This window comes from Hippichthys cyanospilos, chromosome 21 (assembly GCF_059441005.1).
Source record: "Hippichthys cyanospilos isolate Australia breed blue-spotted pipefish chromosome 21, RoL_Hcya_1.0, whole genome shotgun sequence".
NCBI classification, from domain to species: Eukaryota; Metazoa; Chordata; class Actinopteri; order Syngnathiformes; family Syngnathidae; genus Hippichthys; species Hippichthys cyanospilos.
Window position 1 is genome coordinate 13,554,494 of NC_142389.1, and position 23,630 is coordinate 13,578,123.

The 23,630-nt window shown below is 39.5% G+C and overlaps 2 protein-coding genes and 1 pseudogene across 2 annotated transcripts; 2 read left to right on the forward strand and 1 right to left on the reverse strand.

Annotated features, from left to right (window-relative positions):
* Positions 1–6,152: 6,152 nt before the first annotated feature.
* Positions 6,153–13,264, forward strand: LOC148406671 (glutathione S-transferase A-like). The gene is made up of 6 exons (XM_088405030.1): positions 6,153–6,400; positions 6,480–6,545; positions 7,483–7,588; positions 12,295–12,410; positions 12,765–12,850; positions 12,976–13,264. Exons 1-6 carry the CDS (start codon positions 6,233–6,235, stop codon positions 13,109–13,111), a joined length of 678 nt encoding a protein of 225 aa, XP_088261156.1. The 5' UTR covers positions 6,153–6,232; the 3' UTR covers positions 13,112–13,264.
* Positions 9,179–10,698, reverse strand: LOC148406672 (uncharacterized; annotated as a pseudogene).
* A 2,881-nt stretch (positions 13,265–16,145) lies between the features above and the next one.
* LOC148406673 (coagulation factor XI-like) lies at positions 16,146–22,270 on the forward strand. The gene is made up of 9 exons (XM_088405661.1): positions 16,146–16,298; positions 16,593–16,749; positions 19,079–19,188; positions 19,285–19,447; positions 19,632–19,750; positions 19,827–19,959; positions 20,039–20,145; positions 21,141–21,300; positions 21,423–22,270. Exons 1-9 carry the CDS (start codon positions 16,238–16,240, stop codon positions 21,523–21,525), a joined length of 1,113 nt encoding a protein of 370 aa, XP_088261787.1. The 5' UTR covers positions 16,146–16,237; the 3' UTR covers positions 21,526–22,270.
* Positions 22,271–23,630: the final 1,360 nt, after the last annotated feature.

The window sequence follows — 23,630 nt, forward strand, 5'->3', positions numbered from 1 at the left end:
AGTCACTCATGCCATGGGAATTAATGCACCCACATACTGTACCATCACAGATGCTGGCTTTGAACTTGGCGTTGATAACAGTCTGGATAGTCCGCTTCCTCTTTGGTCTGGAGGACACGACATCCAGTGTTTCCAAAAACTATTTTAAAAGTGGACTCATCAGACCACAAAACTTTTCCATTGTTCATCAGTCTATTTTACATGAGCTCAGGCCCAGAGAACCCGGTGGCGTTTCTGGATATTGTTCATAAATGGCTTTTGCTTTGCATGGTCAGCGTTTGAACCCGACTTACTGATGTAGTGACAAACCGTATTCACAGACAGTGGTTTTGTTCGGATATTTTTGTTTGCCCTCCGAAAGGGTGAGGCAGGAAGCACACGAGGGATATAAATCATGTTTATCTTTTTTTATTAATGAAGACACACAGGTCATAAACCTGAATGGGGGGAAATCAAAACAATGTCACATTAACACAGTATTTAATAAACAAAATACCTATGTATATAAGTAGTATAGTCTAACTTAAACGCAAACAAGCTCAGCTGTCCATGTGGCAGAAAAACAATTTACCTCTGCTCACACTGCAATTGCGTAAATAATAAATGCGGTAATAAAACAGCCGATCACGTATTTGAGTGCCATTAGCTTGCATCGAGCAATTAATAAAAGTATTTTAATCGTCACCTACCAACGGGCTGTATGCTCCTGCTTGATGGTTCAGTGACGGCGAGTGACAAAAGACAGATGTTGAACATCTGTCACTTGTAACCTCCGCCGCGCACATCATCACCACGCTGGTGGGTGGAAAGTAAATAAATACATGTCTTTCAAAGTTTGTTTTTGTTTTTTTTTTTTTACATGAAGGCATTTGAGAAATGATTCCTTCAGTCCATAATTCAAATGTCCTTACAGGTTTTCTGAAGTTTTCCTTTGCCCATTTGGCGACAGCCTTTACACACTCATGTCGGTTTTTAAGGTAGTGAGGGATCGAAGGTCACGGTCATTGCGTCTTGGTTTATGGCCGCGGCAATTACGTACAGTGATTTCACCAGATTCTCTGAACCTTTTGATATTATGGACCTTAGATGTTGAAATCCAAAAATTCCTTGCACTTTTGCTTCAAGAAATGTTGTTCTTTAACTGTTCACCACTAATTTCTCACGCGGTTCTGGACAAAGTAGTGAACCTCACCCCATTCATACTTGTGAATGACTGAGCATGTTAGGAGAGGCTCATTTTGTACCCAATCATGGTAACCACCTGTTCCCAATTAGCCTGATCAGATGTGGGATGTTCCAAATAGGTGTTTGATGAGCTTTTCTCAGCTTACTCAGTATTTTTTGCCACATTTCCCAACTTCTACTGGATGTGTTACAGCCATTCTAAGTTAATTATTATTTGGCAAAAAAACAAGTTTATCAGTTTGAACATTAAATATGTTGTCATTGTAGTGTATTTAATTGAATATGGATTGAGAAGGATTTTCAAATCGTTGTATTTTGTGTTTATTTACATTTTACACAATTTCCCGACTTCAACCGAATCCGGTTTGTAGATTGACCCAAGAGTGACAAAAGAAGTACTCCACATTGGTTACTGAAGAGCAGGTGTTCTTTGTATCCCACCCCATGTCTAACCGATTTATGTCTCACTCCAAGGTCTGACAAGCCCATTTGGAGCTATATAAACATATGTGTCCTTACGTGTCCAGTAACTTTCTCAGTTAACTGGAAGAGAAGTCTGTCAAGCCATGGCAGAGAACATGACTCTGTTTTGGGGCTTTGGCTCTGCTCCGTGCTGGAGGGTGATGATTGCCTTAGAGGAGAAGAACCTGCAGGGATACAACCAAAACCTGCTATCTTTCGAAAAGTTGGAAAGTCAAATAATTGGATTGGACAAAAATAATAAAAAAAAAAAAATGAACATGGAAAATAATTGTCATCCAAATATGGGCAATGACTTTTTAACTGCTGAAAATGGGACTATCACTTTGATCAATTTAAAAACTATATACTGTACTTAAAAGTTCCACTGTGACCAACATTAAAGTGCATCATCCAAACTGGTGGTTCTCAACCTTTTTTCAGTGATGTTCCCCCTGTGAAATATGTTTTCATCCAAGTACCCCTTAATCAGGGCAAAGCATTTTTGGGGTTAAAAAGTGTGTTCTTTTGTATCACAGAAGAGATCTGTTACTAAAAATAAATAAATAAATTATTAATAAAACTTAAAAAAAAATGAAAATAAAGTGTCAGACCTGTTTTGAAGAAGATATGCTTATAAATATTTTCCCACGGAAAAATGAATTAAAAAATATTAAACATGAAGCGTCATCTTTTAGGATTACAGTAAAAGATCTGTCACAAAAATAAATCATTAATTTAATTATTGATAATTTTTTGTCCACAAAAAAAATTCAAACAAAGTGTAAAAAACAAATAAGTATATATAAATATTAAAATATTAAACTTTTGGGATGATAGTAGGGATCTGTTTACAAAAATAAATCATTAACTTAACAGGTAATGAGAGGTGGCACATGACAAGTTGGGTGGAACCATTTTAGTATGGGGCAGAATGTGGCTTTTAAAAATAATGAAATTGAATAACCTACTGAACATAATATTTGTTTTATGAACTTATATTACACTAAAACATTAATTGACTCAATAATTTTTTTAATTATTTAATTATTACCGTATTTTCTGCACTATAAGGCGCACCGGATTATAAGGCACTTATAGTATATGTACATATTTTAAAAAGGTTTTCTATATAAGGCGCACCAAATTATAAGGCGCACCCTCAGTTAATGACATTTTAAAATTTTTTCAATCACATTATAGTAATACTCAACGTAATAACAATAATAACAAATAATAACTCTCAATAGCATAATCAATGCTATCAATGCTAACTCAATGTCAATATGACCAACCTTGTTCAACTGTAAACACACAAAAGAAACAGGTAATGCTTACTTTATCAGTTCATTCCCCATATACGAATCCCAATCTCAATATTGATCCATATATAAGGTGTACCTGAAGCCGCATCATCAGCTTTTTAAAAAAAATTAAGGCCTTTAAGTGGGCCTTATAGTACGGAAAATACGGTATTTGCATGTGTTTTATTTCAAATCTCCAGTACCCTCAGGAGTTCCGTCAAGTACCCCCAGGTGTACCTGTACCATTTGAGAACCACTGATCTTAACAGTTAATCAAAAACAAAACAAATTGTATCCCCAAGTGTACGTAACCAAAACATTATCAACCATTTGAACAACACTAGCATGTTAAGTAAACAATATATCAAACTCAAAAGTTAAATGTTACAGATTTTTTTTTTTTTTATTGTCCTTACACGTGCTCAATAAATCAAATCATTTCAGCTTCCTTCTTTCAAACACGGAGACACCATTGTGAATGAATCCAATGCAGCTTGTTTTTACTTGGAAAAAAGACCTAGTAGTGCGACACACAGACATGTTTTTAACAGCCATTGTTGACTTGTTTCGACAGAGCCGGTTCAAAAATCAGGGGACCAAGTTAATCCCAGATGGCCCCACCGAACAAGCCCTCATCTACCAGCGCATGTTTGAAGGCCTCACCTTTTATGATAAACTCGGTAAGATGTGAAATTAAAGGTGATCACTTTGTTTCTCCCTTACTGGCTTGTAGCTGTGAGCAATTTTCAAAATGGATCTATAATCATTTTTATCATCGTCTTAAATCACCTCACAAATGATGGGTACAGTTGGAAAGCTTCCCTATGGAATTAATTAGTGGGTTGGTTGTAAAGCCAAGCTGTTTTGCTGTCCTGTCTCATTTGTAGGTGCAGTTATCTACTACGAATATAATGTGCCTAAAGGTGGGAAGCTCACCTCTGCCGTTAAGAGAGACCACAAAACCCAAATCAATGAGCTGAAGTTATAGGAGTGTTACCTGCAAAACGTAGCAAAACATGGTCTGCAAAAACATCTTCCTTTTCTCCGTCAAACATGCTTCCATCTTTGCAGACGGGACCCCACATGGCTAGAACGTCCTTCACAATGGCTGATGTGGTTATGTTCCAAACTGTTGCTAATCTTTTCAGATTTGGGTGAGTTTTTCTCTTGATATCTCATTTGATACACGATACAATATTGCCGCCAACATAAACGTACATATACAACGTATGTATGTATGTATGTATGTATGTATGTATGTATGTATGTATGTATGTATGTATGTATCCATCCATCAACCCACCCACACACACACGCACGCACACACACACACAAATACATACATACATACATACATACATACATACATACATACATGCATGCATGCACGCACACACACACACACACACACACACACACAAATACACTCATGCATGCGTGTGTGTGTGTGTGAGAGGGTGGGTTGATGGATGGATGGATGGATGGATGGATGGATGGATGATGATGGATGGATGGATGGATGGATGGATGGATGGATGGATGGATGGATGGATGGATAGATAGATAGATAGATAGATAGATAGATAGATAGATAGATAGATAGATAGATAGATAGATAGATAGATAGATAGATAGATAGATAGATAGATAGATAGATAGATAGATAGGCATTTTTGTCCATTCAAAAATTTGGATTCCTAACAAAGGTACTCTTGCCTTACCTGGTTTTTCGTATTTAGTTTTTAGTTTTAGTTATTAGTTTAGCAACACTAGGCAAAGTAGCCCTAACATACTACACATTACAATAGATAAAAATCTAGTTTTTAGGATTGTCTCGTGTTGCGCACCTGCACTTTGTTATTGTACATGTAAAATGCAGAGGATAGTGATAAACGCAATTTCGATTCCTTTGTATGTTAAACACATGTGAAGAAATTGACAATAAACTTGACTTTGACTTTGAAGTTAAAATCATCTTGAATTAACTATTTTGGGGTGTCCGATTACTAGTGCAAGTCATCTCTTCATCTCCACTTGAAAAAAATGTTACACGCCTGCCACCAACATTAAATTGCAGAGACTTGTACAACAGGTTTTTGTTGCACGAACATAACCGCCATTCACTGTCATGGTGACTTTTTGATTTTTATCACAAGTATTGACACATGCACGACCTAATATTTGATATGTGTAACAGGTTCAAGTTAGGTTATGTTGCTTGTCTGCAAAAGCATTGAAATTAGATTGGCTTTTGTCAGCCAACACCCAGAAGTACAATGAAACTCAACAACATTGTTTGAATGATGTATTAGCTGTGCAACCCGATCTACCTTTAACAGTCGGTACTAGATCAGATGAATTTATAATGGGCAAAGTTGAGATGGGCATATCAAAAGGTTTCACTGTACCATAAAAACATTGCATTGCCATTGCAAGCACTTAATGCTAAGAAAAAGATTATACTGTATTGTTTTTTGCATGGGGTGTGGAAGGCAAAAATTGTACACAATCCTCCAAGACAAAATGCTAGAAGTGTGCAAACAAATTGGATGCAACTATCAAAAATGCATGCTCTCAAATATTATAAATCATGTTTGTAGTATTTGCTGCAGTTCTTATTTATTGTTTCATATCTGCAGCGCAGCAAGAAAATGCTTAGTCATCATGACTTTTAATGAATACATGACACTGCAACTCTATTAGTCAAGCGCTGTATTGTCAGGTTTTTAATGTTTATAAATTACGACAAATTTAGTGTGTTGCAAAGTGTGTTGCATTCATTCTCAACTAAAAAAATATATATTTCTGAGTTATTAATTTTAGACTTTGTTTTGGGGTCGTTTTTAACTAAAGAAATTTTTAAAATAAAGTTTTCTTCTCAGAAATAAAATAAATAAAAAATAAAATACCACCCGCTTAATGATACGCTTCAGCAAAAATTTCTCGAGTAAAACAAAAGCGAAAGATTATTCACTCATCTTTCGGGGGTGTTTGTGGTTTGTGGCGTGAAATCTTATTTCACCCTTTAAAGGTGCATTCAAATAAGTGAAAAAAAAAACATTTTAATCGATAATCCAAGGTAAATATAAATGTGTCTGTGTGCGAATTGTTATTCAAATATCCGTTGAGTTTCATCGAGGGGCGTGGCCAGTTCCGGCTCAACAAAGCGCTTGTGTCCCACCTCCACGCTTGTTATATAAACACACATGCCACAACTTTAGTGAACTCACTCGCCTCTACCGCAAACGATCGCTGAAGATTGAGAATTTCCTGCAAATTCCAACATGGCCAAGGATATGACATTGTACTGGGGCGCCGGTTCCACTCCGTGCTGGCGTGTGATGATCGCCCTAGAGGAGAAAGACCTCCGCGACTACAAGAGCAAACTGATGTCCTTTGAGAAGATGGACCACAAGTCGCCGGCGGTGCTCACTATAAACCCCAGAGGACAAGTAAGTTCTCGTGCAATGAGCAGTCGTGGGGGGGGGGGGGTCCGTCATGTAACTGATTTTAATTATTTCCTGGCTGTAGTTCCCAACATTCACACACGGGAAGCGAGTCCTCAACGAGTCCACTGCAGCTTGCATGTACCTCGAGGTAAGGTCAAAATCTTGCAAACCAATCTACCGTAGTCATACACATTGATGTTTTTGCAGAAATTTGATTAATTTAGCCGTTTTCTGTAATATTTTTCTTGATGTTTAAAACGCTGTAATGTATGTTATCATTAAAACTTATTTCAAACTATAGGAGTCATGCAGAAATGGCATAAGTGGAGTGTGAAAAAACGTTATAGAAGTACCTATTCAACTCCCTTACCAAAGTATAAGTGTACTTGTATTTGTGATATTCAAATTAAAGTGTACAAATGTTTTTTTTTTTTTTTTGGGGGGGGGGGGGGGTAAAAAAACAACAACAACAAAAAAATCTTTGCTCAATGATTAATTATTGACAATATTAAATGTTAAAAGTTTTCTATTCTGACAATGTTAATAACCCAACTATATTGTAGCTAACCTTGTTCAGATTAGACACAATTTCCAAAAATACAGAAGATGAATAATCCTTCCAAATATATAACATCAAATAATTGACATAAATGTCCTTGCTTCATCCGAGTAAATGGTTTCTGTTATACATTCATTGTCATTAATAAGACTGTCTCTGTATTTGCCTGCACAAAAAAGTCAAAATCCCCACCTCTTTTGTGTTCATTTATTCTCACATTTTTGGATGAGGTTAAAAAAATAAGTAAAAATCAATTTTTTACTAAAAAGTAGTAGATACATGTTTGAACGAACACACTAATTAATTAAATTCCAACTTGGGTGAATTTGAGTTCACATTTCAAAGTGTGTGTGTGTGTGTGTGTGTGTGTGTGTGTGTGTGTGTGTGTGTGTGTGTGTGTGTGTGTGTGTGTGTGTGTGGAAGGAGGAAGTGCTCAACACTGCCAGGAGCAGCAAACACTGCCACTGACAAAAAAAAAAAAAAAAAAACCTTTTACTTTGTTTCTTTTCCATTTGAATCAAAACAGAATGAGTTCAAGGAGCAAGGCACCAAGCTGACACCGACCTGCCCTGACGAACGGGCCTTGATGTACCAGCGCTCAAGCGAAGCCGTGCCACTGGGCCAGAAGCTCGGTATGCAGAGAATATAATTCATTCCGCAGGTTTCTGTCCGGTTCTTTGATTGCATCTTGTGATTTTACACTCGATTGCCTTTGTTTCTAAGTTTGTTGCTCTTGGCGCCATCACATGCTCTTTCTTACCCCCAATGAGTGAGGCTCATTAACAGCAGGCCACCCTGTAAGATTTGGCTTGCTCAAAACACATCATGCGCTCGTGGCTAACATCGAACAGGGCACCAGTCATGAATTAAAAAGGTTGCTGATGTTAATCCAACAAAGAGGCACATACTAGGAATGGCGAGACAAATCATAAGACTTGCCTTTGCCAAAATCACATGTATTATCTTTCATTTCTTAGGAGCCTCTTTAATTTTAAGTTAAGATTCTGTATTGCATCAAATATAAAGAGAACATATTTTTGAAATATAATGTATATTAAAAAAAAAAAAAAAAAATCTGTGTTAGCTTAATGCTAACCAGCAATACAAAATGCCATAGAGAGGCTTAGATAGCATTAATTGCAGCGTTATAGCAACTGCTATTACCTCAATCCCAAAGACTCATTTTTTTTCTAGTGTTTGGTTAAAGGAGGATGCAACAATGAGTGGTACGGCATGAACTCAAGTAATTGATTACTTTAAGTAAATAGGTACGAGGATAGGACTGTAGTGATAACTCTGACCGTTGTATGGCAGTGTTGCCATACATACCCCACATACATTACATACTTGTAATTCTAAGTATGAAATGGAAATCAATCTTTCATATAATACCACTTATGTTTGCATAGACATACAGTAGCACACGGTATTCTGTCGGCCTTGTAAGATGAGTGAAAATGGTAAATATACTGGCACTCGCGAAGTTGTCTTTTCTGACGCTTGGCACTGACAGAAAAAGTACTGTACGACTAAAGCTACTTTAATTCTAAAGTACTAAAGTAATTTTGAGTAATCAAATACTAGAGTACTTCCTATAGTAATTGAGTACTTCAGTACTAAATTACACAAAATAATCAATTACTTAATTGGCTAAAGTAATTGATTATCTAGTTAATTCATTTAGTAACTTAAAATAAATGATTACTTTGGGTAATCATCCACTACTACTACTACTACTACTACTACTACTACTACTATTTCTTTAATACTAAAGTAATGGATTTCTTTAGGTACTAAATTTACTTAGTAAGTAATCAAATTCTAACAGCCTTACTGAAGTAGTCATTTTAGAAACAGTCAAAAGCTAAAATTAAAACAGTTATTTTAGACACCCCTCTAGCCTAAAACCTGAAGATAAAAGCACAGGTAAGCACTACCTACATGGCGATTCTGCCCGACACACCTCCGACGGTGCCTGTGGGGTAACTGCAAGGTCATCAGCCAGGAGCCACCCTTCATTGATGTTTCGCTCCATTAATCCTGGAACATCTCACGGTGGTGGAGCAACGGCAGGGCTGTCTCTCTGCTGCCCCTTGCAGCCACCCCTAGGTCCCCTCTTTCCCCCACGTCCTGTCCTTCCTTCTTAGCCACAGCCAGAAGCTGGCTCTTTCCGCCTCTTCTTGCAGGTCCCTGGATACCCTCTTCAGTTTCGCTCCCCTCACTTCAGTTTCGCTCCCCTCACTTCAATTTCGCTCCCCTCACTCCAATCATCCTGAGGAGATGCTGGATGGAAGCTGATGGAAGTTCTAATCAAACCGCTGCTGCCAACCTCCACAGGGTAGATAGATGTTGTCCACCCCGCTTCTCTGCACTCATCTACCAGCTCACTGTACTTGTCTTTCTTACGTTCAAATGCTGCGTCCATTCCTCCCTCCCAAAGAATGGTTAGCTCTGCCAAGATCGCAGTCTTCGCTGCAGGGGACCACAGGATGATGTCTGGCCTCAGAGAGGTGATGGTTATCTCTGGTGGAAACTTGAGCCGCCGGTCAAGGCCCACCCTTAAGTTCCAGTCGCATCCAGATGTTAGTAGTGTTGATTTCTCCCTCTGGCAGGTGTTCTGAGCCTTGGCCCCTTGTCTAACAAAGCGGCTCAGTGCTCGTGTTCTGAGAGGAAGGTTTTTGGCAGCTTCCATCCTCTGCCCTTCAAGGACTTCTGCAAGCTTCCGCAAGACCAGATCGTGCCGCAATCTATACCTACCCTGAGCCAGTGCTACTTTACAACTGGACAAGATGTGTTGCAGACTTGGGTTTGGGGCGTTGCAGAGCTGGCAGCTTTCCTCTTAATCGTACCACTGCTTCAAATTGCTTGGGCTGGGGAGGGTGTCATATGCGTCCCGGATGAGGAAGCTCAGCCTTACTTGAGGCATCTTCCACATATCAAACCACTTGATGGTCCTGTCGACCACTCCTTCCCATATCCATCGACCTTGCTCCGCCTGATTGAGCACCTTGATCTTGTCATGATCTTCCTCATGTCTGATTACCTCCTCAATCACCAGCTCTTTCCTCTCCTTTTTTGATGCCTTCGACCAAAACTTGGGGAGGTGCTCCCCACCCCAAGCTGGCTCTCCCTGACTGTGTCATGCCAACAATTTCCTTGTGCATGAGCCTACTGATGGCCTGGTCGACAGCCTCTTCTGCTTTCCATTTGCATCCTGTTCACACTGGTGCCTTGGTGTTTCATACAAATGGGTCAGTTGAGTCTCTTAGCTCCTTCACGAGCCTCGCCTTCTCCTTTCTGTAGCCCAGGTTTATCGACTTCATTGGTAACTGCAGTGTGGTCTTACCAAACATCCCTATGTTGGACAGGCTTCGAGGTACAGTAGTTCCAAGCCACTTGCGTATGAAGCTGTTGGCTTTGGCATCCATTTTCATGACTGTGGATGAAGTGATCTCACACATCAGACGCAAATAGAGCGTTAATAACACCAGACTTTAAGCTTCCCTGGGAGTTGATACTTGTCAATCCTCCCCAGTCCATCTGCGAGCTGCTGCTTTATGGTGGCAGGCATGTGGGTATCGGACAGCTCATCTGTATACAGCCTTCCTAAGCTTTGGACTGGTTGTTCCGCCAACAATGGGATTCTCTCTGCATCTACGGTGAAGGAGATAAGGTAATTCCTGGCTCCGTTCTGAATCGAAAGGCTGCGGGACTTTGATGGTTTGATCGTCATTCAGGCCCATTTGAGGAGTTCTTCAAACCTCTTTAAGAGCCTGGAAGTACATGGGGCTCTTTGCAACAAGATTGTTAAATCATCCATGTAGCTCCGCGGGGCTGGTAGTCGTTGGCCTGACTGTGTTCTGATTCCTTGCCCCATCTGCCTACTGCCAATCAGTATAACCCCAAAGGCTGTTGTGAAGATGATGGGAAAGATTGAGCAGCCCATTGCGATGCCTTTCTCGAGTTGGTGCCAGCTGGTGGTAGTATCCTGCGTGACGTAGCAAACTCGGAAACTGTTGAAGGTGGATAAAAGCTCCTGGATGCAGGTTGGAATGCAGAAGAAATCTAAAGCAAATGTTATGAGTTGATGGGGGACTAAACCATAGGCGTTTTCCAAATCCAGCCAGACAACGTGCAGGTCGGATTTCTCACGCTTGGCTGTCTGAATTTGGTTCCAGATCATGGTGGAGTGTTCCACGCAGCCTGGGAATCAGTGGAGTGATTCCTCTGAACTGGTTGATGTAATGGGAATCCAGTTCTTTTGGTATGAAGGTGGTTACTGCCTTCAGATGGTATGGCTTGGGCCTTCCAAGCATCTCTCATCAGACTCCAAAGTAGCTTCAATACCATTGGCCAGCTCTTGTACACCCTGTAGGGTACACCGTTCAGGCCCAGTGCTGAGGCAGATCTTGCTTTATCTACCACCTGCTTGATCTCCCCCCACCTTGGTGGTGTTGTTTCAAACTGAGCTTCAGGCTCAGAAGGGCGGGGTTTGTATCCTGGTGAACCAAGATGAAACTTCTCCTCAATATCACTTAATTGGCTCTTCATGTGCTCTTCAAGCTCCTGTGCTGTGACTTCCAGCCTCCCATTCTTTTTCTCCTCAAGGAGACTCCTGGCAAACTTGAAGGGGTCCTCGAAGAACTTTGCCCTCTCTTTCTCCTTCCTGCTTCTCTGCCTTCGAATTTACTCTGCCTTCATACCTGAATAACAAATTGGGATAAAAACATAATTACCTGGCATTGAATGTCTGGGGTTTTGAAAAATGTAAAAATATATCTTTGGCATTTTTATTTAACACAAAGCCTGCAGCAACACATTCAGGTAGACAAGAAGGTAACAAGAACTCATAGGTATATTACTATTTATCCTCTGAAGGATGACTAATATTCCTGGGGAAGCATTGAATCTTCAGTCATTGACATTTTTTCAGCCGTAGATGGAAAAAAATGCATCAAACATCATTAAAACCAAAAACTTCTGCGATCATGCAAAAACCAGTCAGCGTATGTCTGTATGTCGACACAATCATACAGAAACAGGAGAGGGGCATGGTTTCTGTGCACAACTTTCCAGCGTTCGCAGATAACTAGTACTTGTGGCTCGTGGTACATTCACGTGCAGTTGGACATTTCATACTCAGACAAAAAAAAAATGTAAGGTGTAATTTTTCACAATCTATATAATTATGGAATCACTAAGTACAATGATAGAGTGTTATTTTCTTATTTTTTTAAAATGGAACTTGTAATATTAAAATTGAATTATTGAGAATCACAAGATCTCACCAATCAGTTTTGAGCTGATTCTTAAAGACGAACTCTTGCAAATTTTACAGCTGACATCATCTATTACGATTGGAAGGTCCCAGAAGAGGAGAGGCATGAGTCTGCAAGGGAGAGGAACAAAAAGGCTGCGGGTGTTGAGCTCAGCCTGTGGGAGGGATATTTCAAGGTAAAAGATATATGCACAGAATAAATTATTGAAATTATAATGCATGCAATTTCACACTAATGTTTCGAAATTTTACACTAATGTTTACCACAAATTATGAAATTGAAATGAAATGTTATGCTTTTACTAAGATATTATTTAGGTGGAAAAAATATTAACAATAAATTAAATGAATTTCTTTCCTGGGGTTCCTGCAGTTAAGTCACCAAGATGTGAAAAAAGTAGGCTTACCATTAAATAGTGTATGTTAAGTGTATAACAACAACTTAATCTGGTGCAATACTGCCTGTATTGCAGATTTGCTTAGAACAGAATGTTACATTTATTTAATAACCTATTTTTGCTGTTTTGCAGGTGACGGGACCTTACCTGGCAGGAAAGACCATCTCTTTGGCTGATGTGATAGTTTTCCCATCTATCGCCTATGCCTTCCAAATGGGGTAAGTGACTCAAAACACTTAACTTTGCATAAGAGGGTCACGGCCGGCAAAACATGGGGGGGGGGGGGGGGGGGGGGGGGGGACAAAATAAAATTAATTGTAAGGCTTTTCTCTTTATATTTCAGGTTGTCTGCTGACCGTTTCCCTAAACTGGCTCAATATTACAATATGATGAAGGAGCGGCCCAGCATAAAAAAAACGTGGCCTACTGTCTGGAAAGAGAAAAAAGACCTGTTCAAGGACATCCAAAACTCATGCTAAACTTCTTCTGCGGAGCAGTCATCACATTTATACAGCAGCTTTTCAGGCTGCATGTCAAAGCTAATTTGTACTGTCTTTAAACATGTTTCTTCTGTAGTTTTAAGCAGCAGCTTTGTGCTATGGAAGTCAATAAAGGCTCACTTACAAATACAAGTGCTGGAATTTCTTGATCTCGTTCATGGTTACTGTGGGTGACTATAGAATTGAAAACTGTTATAAATTACTGAAACATGGGGAGATACTACGCCAGTTAAATACAATGGAATGAACCCCAATTCATATTTGTTTTACTTTGAAGCATATTTGGCATCGTTGTAAATGCTAAATTGTTCGACATACAAACTCCTCTTGGAAATATAAGATTCGCTTGAGTCTGCCTTAACTTAAAAATGGCAAATGCTGTAACAGTGCGTGTAGTTTTTGTTTGTTTGTTTTTATGCAGTTTATGGACAGTAGATGGCAATAATGTACTATTGTATCAAGACGAAGAAACCACACATTGCTGTTCTAGTGTACATCTTCACTCTTCGCATACCATCTTAAAACTGTACAACACTGTCCAAATCATAAAGACAAAGCTAACAGGTTCAAAGCATCAAAGGTTCATTGAAACATGCCTACTGGGTGAGAGACATGGTCCTAGTGCCTGCCAAGTCTGTTCGTTGTTTGTCACTCAATTTTCACTCAATTTTCCCAAACTTGTGGAAAACCTTCAAGGACAACAATATTGCCGTCAATAGTCGTCAATGATGGAAAAATTCTTAATAATCAAAATATGTTTCTAAAAACATATTAAATCACTGAGGTTTTAATTGGCAAAACACTAACAAGATGACAAACGCACATGTTGATGCTACATTCAAGGAAGACCAGACCTCGAAAAGTCCCAGCTCTGTTCTGGTTAGGGTTATTAGTTATTTTTATTTTGGTCCACAAAATACATTTTAGCAAACTTTGTAAATTTCTTCACTGAATAACTTCATGTCATATCATCATGCAGTCAGTACAGACCATGTTGTCACTTGAAGATACTTGGGAAAGAAAAGTAATGTTGTAATTAATAACATTAATTCATATATGTTTACCCATCCATCCATCTTCTACCGCTGTCTTCCGGGGTCGGGTTGCGGGGGCAGCAGCTTGAGCAAGGAAGCCCAGACTTCCCTCTCCCCGGCCACTTTATCCAGCTCTTCCGGAAGGATTCCTAGGCGCTCCCAGGCCAGCCGAGAGACATAGTCCCTCCAGCGTGTCCTGGGTCGTCCCCGGGGCCTCCATCCAGTGGGACATGCCCGAAACACCTCACCAGGGAGGCGTCTGAGGGGCATCCTAACCAGATACCCGATGCACCTCAGCTGGCTCCTCTCAATGCGGAGGAGCAGCGGCTCGACGCTAAGCCCCTCCCGGATGACCGAGCTTCTCACCCTAGCTCTAAGGGAGAGCCCGGACACCCTGCGGAGAAAACTCATTTCGGCCGCTTGTATCCAGAATCTTGTTCTTTCGGTCATGACCCACAGCTCGTGGCCATCGGTGAGGGCAGGAACGTAGATCGAGTGGTAAACAGAGAGCTTCGCCTTTCAGCTCAGCTCTCTCCACCATGACAGACCAGTGCAGGGTCTGCATGACAGCGGACGCCGCACCGATCCATCTGTCGATCTCACGCTCCATCCTACCCTCACTCGTGAACGAGACCCTGAGATACTTGAAATCCTCCACTTGGGGCAGGTCCTCATCCCCAACCCGAAGAGGGCATTCCACCCTTTTCCGATGAGAACCATTGTATCAGATTTGGAGGTGCTGATCTTCATCCCAGCCGCTTCACACTCAGCTGCGAATTGCTCCAATGAGAGTTGGAGGTCACGGCCTCAAGAAGCCAACAGCACCACATCATTCGCAAAAAGCAAAGATGCAATTCTGAGGCCCAGTGATCGTAGGAGCTAAGTTGAATAAAATAAAAGGATTTTACGTTTCCCTTTGGCAAGCACCTGGTGGCCGGGCCTGCACCCATGGGGTCCGGCCGGGCTCAGCCCGAAGAGATGACGTAGGTCGCCCCTCACATGGGCTCACCATCTGTGGGGGGGGCCATAGGGGTCAGGTGCAAAGTGAGCTGTGCGGCGGCCAAAGGCAAGTACCTTGGCGCACGATCCCCGGCTACAGAAGCTAGCTCTTGGGACATATATGTTTATAATCTTGTAAAATCTGTTTTGCCATTCCTGGTTTGTGGCTCCATGAGATCGCCATTTTGAGTACGTGTTTATCTTATTATTATTTGCTTCGGTATTTTTTTTTCTCCATTTGCACTTCAGGGCCACCGTAGGCTGGCATTGTGGACTACGGATGTTAATATTGTGATCCTCATTTTGCTGAACAAACTGAGATTGCAGCTTTGTTATCCCAGCCAATGTTGTTTCAATTGATTTTTTTATTTGGTCTGCAAACGTGATTATGCAATTACCTCAGCCAATCACAGGAAAGGGCACCTCCTTGTGGTCGTAATGAATAGACGAAGAAAATGCAAAAAAAGACATTTGAAGAGTGGACTCCCTGACAAGATGGGAGGTGATTTTCATCCTAATAAGCATACTCTCTATTAGTAGTCTCTCAGCCCGAAGAGATGACGTAGGTCGCCCCTCACATGGGCTCACCATCTGTGGGAGGGGCCATAGGGGTCAGGTGCAAAGTGAGCTGTGCGGCGGCCAAAGGCGAGGACCTTGGCGCACGATCCCCGGCTACAGAAGCTAGCTCTTGGGACATATATGTTTATAATCTTGTAAAATCTGTTTTGCCATTCCTGGTGTGTGGCTCCATGAGATCGCCATTTTGAGTACGTGTTTATCTTATTATTATTTGCTTCGGTATTTTTTTTTCTCCATTTGCACTTCAGGGCCACCGTAGGCTGGCATTGTGGACTACGGATGTTAATATTGTGATCCTCATTTTGCTGAACAAACTGAGATTGCAGCTTTGTTATCCCAGCCAATGTTGTTTCAATTGATTTTTTTATTTGGTCTGCAAACGTGATTATGCAATTACCTCAGCCAATCACAGGAAAGGTCACCTCCTGTGGTCGTAATGAATAGATGAAGAAAATGCAAAAAAAGACATTTGAAGAGTGGACTCCCTGACAAGATGGAGGTGATTTTCATCCTAATAAGCATACTCTCTATTAGTAGTCTCTCATTCAGCCAAGGTAAAACTGTCTCGCTCTCTCATGTGGTTTGTCATCTATATTTTCTTGTGACCTAGTCAGTTCATGCGTGTTTACAGTTGTGTCCGTTTTGTCTCAGCAAGAATGCAAAATTAATTGCATCGAACCCAAAAACATGAAACATCATTGTAATGGCCATGATGTCCTCTATTCAGCACAAATGCATGAATGAGTCAAAAGACAAAGACCCAAAATAATATCCGATACGGTTGACACAAATGATTAGGCTGGGCAGTAGTTAAACTGAATTATTTTGTCTTTTTCCTCTTTCCATAGAATGTCAACAAGATTTGCTGGTGAACGTCGATTTTCCAGGATCGGATATCAAGTTCGAGTACTCTCCTGATGTGCAGCACTGTCAGCATTTGTGCACACAGCACCCAGCTTGTCTTTTCTTTTCATTTTTACGTGATGACTGGACGGCTGATAAAAGGTGGGTATACAAATTTAAAAGCCTTATGTGTGTGTACATATATATTTGTTTATTTATTAGTGGCGGCCCGTGGATTTCACATGTAAGCCTTCGGTGATGTCTGACCCTCGAATAACTACCCCTCATGCGCTCACATAAGCATTACTGAGATACACAGGCTATTTTATTTAAACGTCAATAAACCCGCATCAGCAACTAAAACTTGTCTACTTAAAACTTGCGTGATGCCGTCAAAACTTAAAAGAATTATGAATAATAATTTAAAATAAATATCCACGAGATTTTATGAAGTCCAAATTACAAATTGCAGTTTATAAAATATGTAATATATATAAGAAGAACATTGTTTAATTTCTTTACTATTAATTGAATATAAACCAGATGAAATAACACAAAAATATTACAAATGAAACAATAAATTAGAAAAAATGCTTGCACTTACCAAAACAAACGGCGGTCACAATCGAGCCGTCTTTTCAATACCTCCCGATTTTTCCTCAGCTTTTCATTATGGAGGTACAATGTAACCACTTGGGTGTCCCCATAAGTTTTTGAAAGCACCGTAGTGGATTGAGGAGCTCTCTTTCCCTTTGAACTGAGATAAACAATACTGTATATCCATTCGGGTGTCCCAAGAAGTTTTCTAAAGCACCGTAGTGCGTGTGTCCAGCCATGCTTTGTTGTCTTGTTGTTGCCTTGTTTAAACAATTAATGTTTGCAAATCCAGTGTAGCTCCAAACACCAAATCGATCCTTTGCAAACAAAAGGCATTCCCAGCAAAACTATTTGGCAGGGTTAGTCTCGCCCCTGGGAGCCCAGTCAGAAATAAGGCCAAGTCGGGACAGGTTAGTTAATATGCAACGCTACGCCTCTAGCCAAAGCAAACACATCATAGCTTGCTTGTTGACCATTGCACTGCTTTCCTGCAGTGAGCATCCACTCACGTCACATTCAACGTGAGACCTCTAGATGGCAATCTTATGACTCGGTCTGCTATTACAGCTGTCTATTAAATTCTGTTTCGCCCCTCCAGACTCACATATCCAAGCTCCGCTTGCGCAGAAGCTCGCAACTGTTGAAGCGAATGCCCTAGCAACTCTGGGAGCAGGAAGATCACATACAGCCTGACGACACAAGTTTGCTGAATTCTAATTGGCTAAAAACTCCAATTTAATCCTACAACACTGACAGTAGCGTAACCAAATGGATATAATAAGACACGAAAAAAAACAGAATATGGAGAATAATTTTATATATATATATATATTTTTTTATATATATTCAGTAAAAATAATTTTAAAATGAAATTGACTTTCATTATAGTTATGATAATGATGTCAGCTTATGTTATCCCAGGAGAGAAGGCCTTGCTGGCTCCGACAGTTGTGCATTTTACTGCTTAATTCAGGGGTAGGGAATTCCAGTTCCTCGAGAGCCATATCCAGTCTGTTTTTGATGTGTCTTACATTCAACAAAATGATCAGGATTGTTATCAGGCTTTCACAGGGCTTGCTAATGAGCTGATTATTTGAACCAGGTGTGAAAGGTGAGTGAAAGATTGAAAATTGGCAGGATATGGCACTCGATGAATTTAGCCCTGCTTCATACTTTGATTGGTTAGCCATGGATCCCAAGATTGCTAGTGATGCTAAAGAGAGAAGTAAGATGATTTATATGGAAATGAAGCTGGAGATAATCAAGAAATACGAAGAAGGTAACCCTCACTATACAACAAGCCATAACAAGCTTGTCACATAAAGATTAAGAAATCATTTCTATATTTTTTATTTATGATGTATTTTAATTGTATACACGTATATGATATATACGTAGCACATACTATACTATTTTGACTAATTTTTTAATATGTATATACCATTTTGATGTTTTTACCTGTGGTTTTACATGCATTAGTGAATTAAAATAGGTTTGGATTGCCCGCCGTACGACGAATTCATGTTACAATCCCAACTGCTGAACGGATTAATCTTGTAAACCGGGGGCCCGCTGTATATATGTATTGTTATGTATTCAATGTAACAGTACTTGGTCAGTCCTTGTGTTCTCATCAAGACAGAATGTCAATTACATGATGAATTTGTGTTATTGTCAAAGCAGTGATTCTATTCAGTCACAGCTCAAACACCTGTTTGCAATTTTGCTGTTCCCCTGCTTGTTAGATAAGTTGTGCAACAAGTATTGAACTCTGAACATGCGGTCAACAATTGAACAAAAGTCAAAGTTCATCTATGGTTCGTTCGGAAATTTCACACAAAAATCATGACCTTTTGTGACTAGTGTAGTAAAAATTTTCTGGACTTCTTTGCAGAAACTTCTACTGCTACCTTAAATCAACGCCCTCTGGGGAGCCCCAATTGGTCAAGAATAGCCTTGGTATCACCTCGGGGTATTCTCTGAAACACTGTGGCCCAGACCCACGTATGTCTCTTCCGTGACACCCATTTACACCAAACTTCATCTCATTTAATTGTATACTTACTTTTGTTTTGTTTTTAAACCCTATCTGTATACAAGAGCCCTGTCTGCCTCGAGTGTACCAGAATGTGGACTTTTTGGGGGCAGACTATCGTTTTTTGTTCACGGCGGACTACGAGGAGTGTCAAAGAGTTTGCACCGAAGACCCCTTTTGCCACTTCTTTACTTTTGTGAATGGCGTCTTCACACCTGAGAAGATCAGGTAAAATCTGCTCGATGTTGAGCGGAGATCAGTTAGATTGCTCTTAGTTGTCAATGTTGAAGAATTTGTTTGATAAATATGAGGAGCGGTGGTTTCAGTTCGCAAAATTTGCGCTACTTTTTATTTATTTATTTATTTATTTATTTATTTATTTATTTATTCATTTATTTATTTATTTTTCAAGGTATAAATGCCACTTGAAATTCAGCTGGCCCTTACCAAGGACCTTAAATGTAAACAGGAAGACCGGTGTGGTTTCAGGCTTTTCAAACAACGCCCAGCTTAGTCAGCCCTCCAACACAGGTAAAAGAAAAGGGAAAGAAAAAAAAAAGCTAAGATAGTGCTGTGTGTTTTTGACCGAATTGCTTTGCCCCATCAGAATGTTCCTCGATGCTATTTCCCAACACCAATATTGATGGGGGCACCATAGAAACTCAACTGGCTGGCACGCCACAGCATTGTCATGCAATGTGCTCCGCTCATCCACGCTGTACTTACTTCTCCTACCAGAGGTTCATCAAATGATATTTGTCCTTATTTGCTCTTATTTATGGTATAAAAACACAAAGTTGTTTCTATATATCTGTTCAGCAATTCCCTCACTTGTGAGCTGAAAAACAACCCCAATGAGCTAGTGATGAAGGCCCAAGAAGGTGTTACTTCTGGGATAGCAACACATTTCTGTAAACAAGATACCGGTGAGTTTTATAGTCTTTTTTTTTTAACCCACATGTCATTCTGTTACAAATTATGAAAATTCCTTTGATTTTTTTTTTTTTATTTACATCATAAAAGAATCAATGGGAAAAAAACACTAGGGAGTTGAAGTTTCCAGCAGATGATTAAAACATGTAAAATTTCAAAATGCAACAATTCTGACATTTCTATATGATTGTAACTTGTCCAAATTTTGAAGCATATAAAACTATTATAATTAATTGTATAATTAATTTGAGATGCATTTTAATAGGATTTATGACATTGTTTTTCCTGCGATTTTTGCAACATTCAGTTGAGCGGCATTCAAAACTATGCAAGCAAACAGATTATTCTTTGTTAACTTGTCTTTCACCTCAAGACAGTAGGTGGTGGTAGAGACCAGTTAAAGTGTCATCGTCACTTCACAGGCTACAAGACAGACCATACCATTTTTAAATTTTTTTGTGGGTGTTAATAAATTCAACCTACATATGTATGGATAGAACTGATACCACTAAACAATTTGAGTAGTTGAAAGGAAAAAAGATATTTTATATCACTTTAATCATTTTATATATATATATATATATATATATATATATATATATATATATATATATATATATATATATATATATATATATATATATATATATATATATATATATATATTTATATATGTGTGTGTGTGTGTGTGTGTGTGTGTGTGTGTGTTTGAATGTGTAAGTATATATTTTTAACAATTTGTAACCGTTTTAATTTGCTAAATACATGGACTATATTGCATGGACTCTATTGCCACCTGCTGGAATTTTTGCCTCAATTTTCCCTAATAAAATTTTGATAATTGTGTTTATCCTTAATTTGTAGAATAGTTTTGAGCTATTAGATAAAATACTTTTTAGATCAAATGTGGCACATTTTTGGTTGTCTTCAGTTTTTTAACTTTCAGTTTTTTCACTTATTGATTGTTTCTCAATTTTTTCCTGTGCAGAGTGGGCAAAGACTGCTCTTGAGGGAGTTGATTTCCAAGGTTCGGATATTCGCTTCGAACTGATGGATGACCCAGAGACATGCCAGAAGACCTGTAGTATTGATCAAAATTGTCAATTCTACACTTATGTCAATGAGAACTTCAGGGACTCTACCTACTGGTACAGTATGATAGTGCTACCGTTTTACCATGTTACCACTGTTTTGTTCCATGACCTTGATATAGTACACAATACAGTACTGTGTATATACAAATTTAATGATGTATTTATTTCCCTGACAGGCGTCGCTGCTATCTCAAGCGCGTCATCACCATGCCTGCTCCTCCCAAAATTAACAAATTGGCCAATGTGGTGTCTGGCTTCACAAAAAGGAATTGCCTTTAGATTTTCATCCTGATGTGCAACAAAAGGAGGGGGGGTTAAAAAAATCAAACTGATCTGATGCCTGAATTTCTTTTTCTCATGAGTGTGACTGTGAAATTGCTCTTTTTATTCACCATGCCAATGTGTGTTTTTAATCAATATTTCAAAAGCAGCATGCAAGTATTAAAGTCCAGGGCATAAAAGAAGCATAATGATCATGTTCCAAATTTAATATTAATACAGAATTTCCAGGTGACAATCAGCAAAAAATAAATAATTAAAGATTATGTTGTAATTAGAGTGTCAAACTATGATTATTTTAGTCATTATTTGTAGTACTGTATTTATTTTGTAGAATCAGATTTAAAAGAAAAAACAACAACCCTGAAATAATTTGTTTCAACTTAATATTTTTTTTTTTTTTTTTGCTGGTTTAGTACATAAAATGTAAAAAAACAAAACAATTTCTCAAATCAAAAGCAGATATTTGCTAATGATTTTGATTCAACAACATGCTTTAATAGAAGACCAAGATGTGAGTTTGAATTTTTAGTTCTAAAGGATAATTTGATTACACTTACTTACTTGTTGAGTAATAGTTGCACATGCAGTTGCAGTTTAAACCTGCGAAGCTACCTCCTACTCTATAAAGTTTTTTTTTAATGTTTGCAAATGATTATTTATGATTCAACAACTTACTTTCATGGAAAATTAAAACATAAGAATATTTCTTGTTGAGAGAATAAAATTCTGAGCCTTTGGACAATTTCATGCCTCTAAATGATTATTGGAATACTCAATCGATTAATTTGTTTATCACCTGTTGCTTGATCAATTGTTGCATATACAGTTGTAGTTTAAACCTGCTAAGATAGCGCTGACTAACAGAAAATTAATATTCTTAAATATATTTGCACATTTTTAACAATTAAAATTGAGCATTTGGACAGTTGTAGGGCTCAACAATTAATTGAGTACTCAAAAATCAATTAATTTAGTAAACAATTATCTGTATTTGTTGATTATTGTTTAATAATTACACATGTAGTTGTAGCCCAACCTACTAAAAGAACATATTTTTTTCCCCACAATATTCCGAGAAAAAACTTTCCCCTGGTGCTGGGTTTTTGTTTATACACACACACACACACACACACACACGCACACACGCACGCACACGCACACGCACACACACAGTACAGAGTTCAGCTGCAAATAGTAAGCATGTGACTTGCTAAGTTTATTTTCGCACAATAGCAAAAATGTTCTCTATTTCAGATTTTTTTTAACTACCCTGATGCCTTGCATTTTATGTTGTTCTCACAGGCACGCCCGACACACACACACACACACACACACACACACACACACGCAGACACACACACACACACAAGGGTTTTTCTAGTGTAGTGGACACTTCTCATTGATATAATGCATTATACATGCAAAAGTCCCTAAGCTTGGGGGGGGGGGGGGGGTCACTGCCTAAACCTAACTTCAACCAAAATCCAGTTTGAATTTATCCTCTAAACCTAACTTCAACCAAAATCCAGTTTGAATTTATCCTGTACTGTCCTGTCCTGTCTGTACTTGTGGGGTCAACCAAAATGGTCCCCACAAGTACAGGAGCTCCTCACAATGACAGTAAAACCTGGCATTTGGTTCCCACAATGTAGTAAAAACTAAAAGCACACACGCATACACACACAAATTAGTGCAGCGTCTTCCCGGCTCCCCTCCCCCGTGGGAACCTCCGTGCAGTGTGACTGTGGTCGTGCTCTCTGGAAGCTGCGGTGGTGACTCTGGCTCCTCCGGTCCGAATGCTGCCAGTCAGACTATGCGTGTGCGTGTCAGCGAGCGTGCCATGTGTGCGCACTCCCGCCCTCCACAAACATTCCACCGCAATCCCATCCGTGCAACCGCCGCCCGACCTTGCACGAGAGCCGGGCCGCCACGGCGGTTCGGTCCGACGCCAGCCCCCAAGACTCCCATAACACACACGCACGCGCGTGCACAGGCACAGCTCCGCATAAACAAAGCAACACAAACACAGCGCAACAAGCGTACAGCTCTCGATGTCTGCCAGCCCACTGGCTGGAATAAACAAAGTGCACGTTGCAGAACAC

Bases quoted from the DNA above. Each gene is read 5' to 3' on its own strand.
- LOC148406671 (XM_088405030.1), top strand. From the start codon at position 6,233: ATGGCCAAGGATATGACATTGTACTGGGGCGCCGGTTCCACTCCGTGC. The intron at 6,546-7,482 runs GTAAGGTCAAAA...GAATCAAAACAG, and splicing joins CAGCTTGCATGTACCTCGAG to AATGAGTTCAAGGAGCAAGG. The intron at 7,589-12,294 runs GTATGCAGAGAA...CAAATTTTACAG, and splicing joins GCCACTGGGCCAGAAGCTCG to CTGACATCATCTATTACGAT.
- LOC148406673 (XM_088405661.1), top strand. From the start codon at position 16,238: ATGGAGGTGATTTTCATCCTAATAAGCATACTCTCTATTAGTAGTCTC. The intron at 19,189-19,284 runs GTATGTCTCTTC...TCTGTATACAAG, and splicing joins ACACTGTGGCCCAGACCCAC to AGCCCTGTCTGCCTCGAGTG. The intron at 20,146-21,140 runs GTGAGTTTTATA...TTTCCTGTGCAG, and splicing joins TTTCTGTAAACAAGATACCG to AGTGGGCAAAGACTGCTCTT.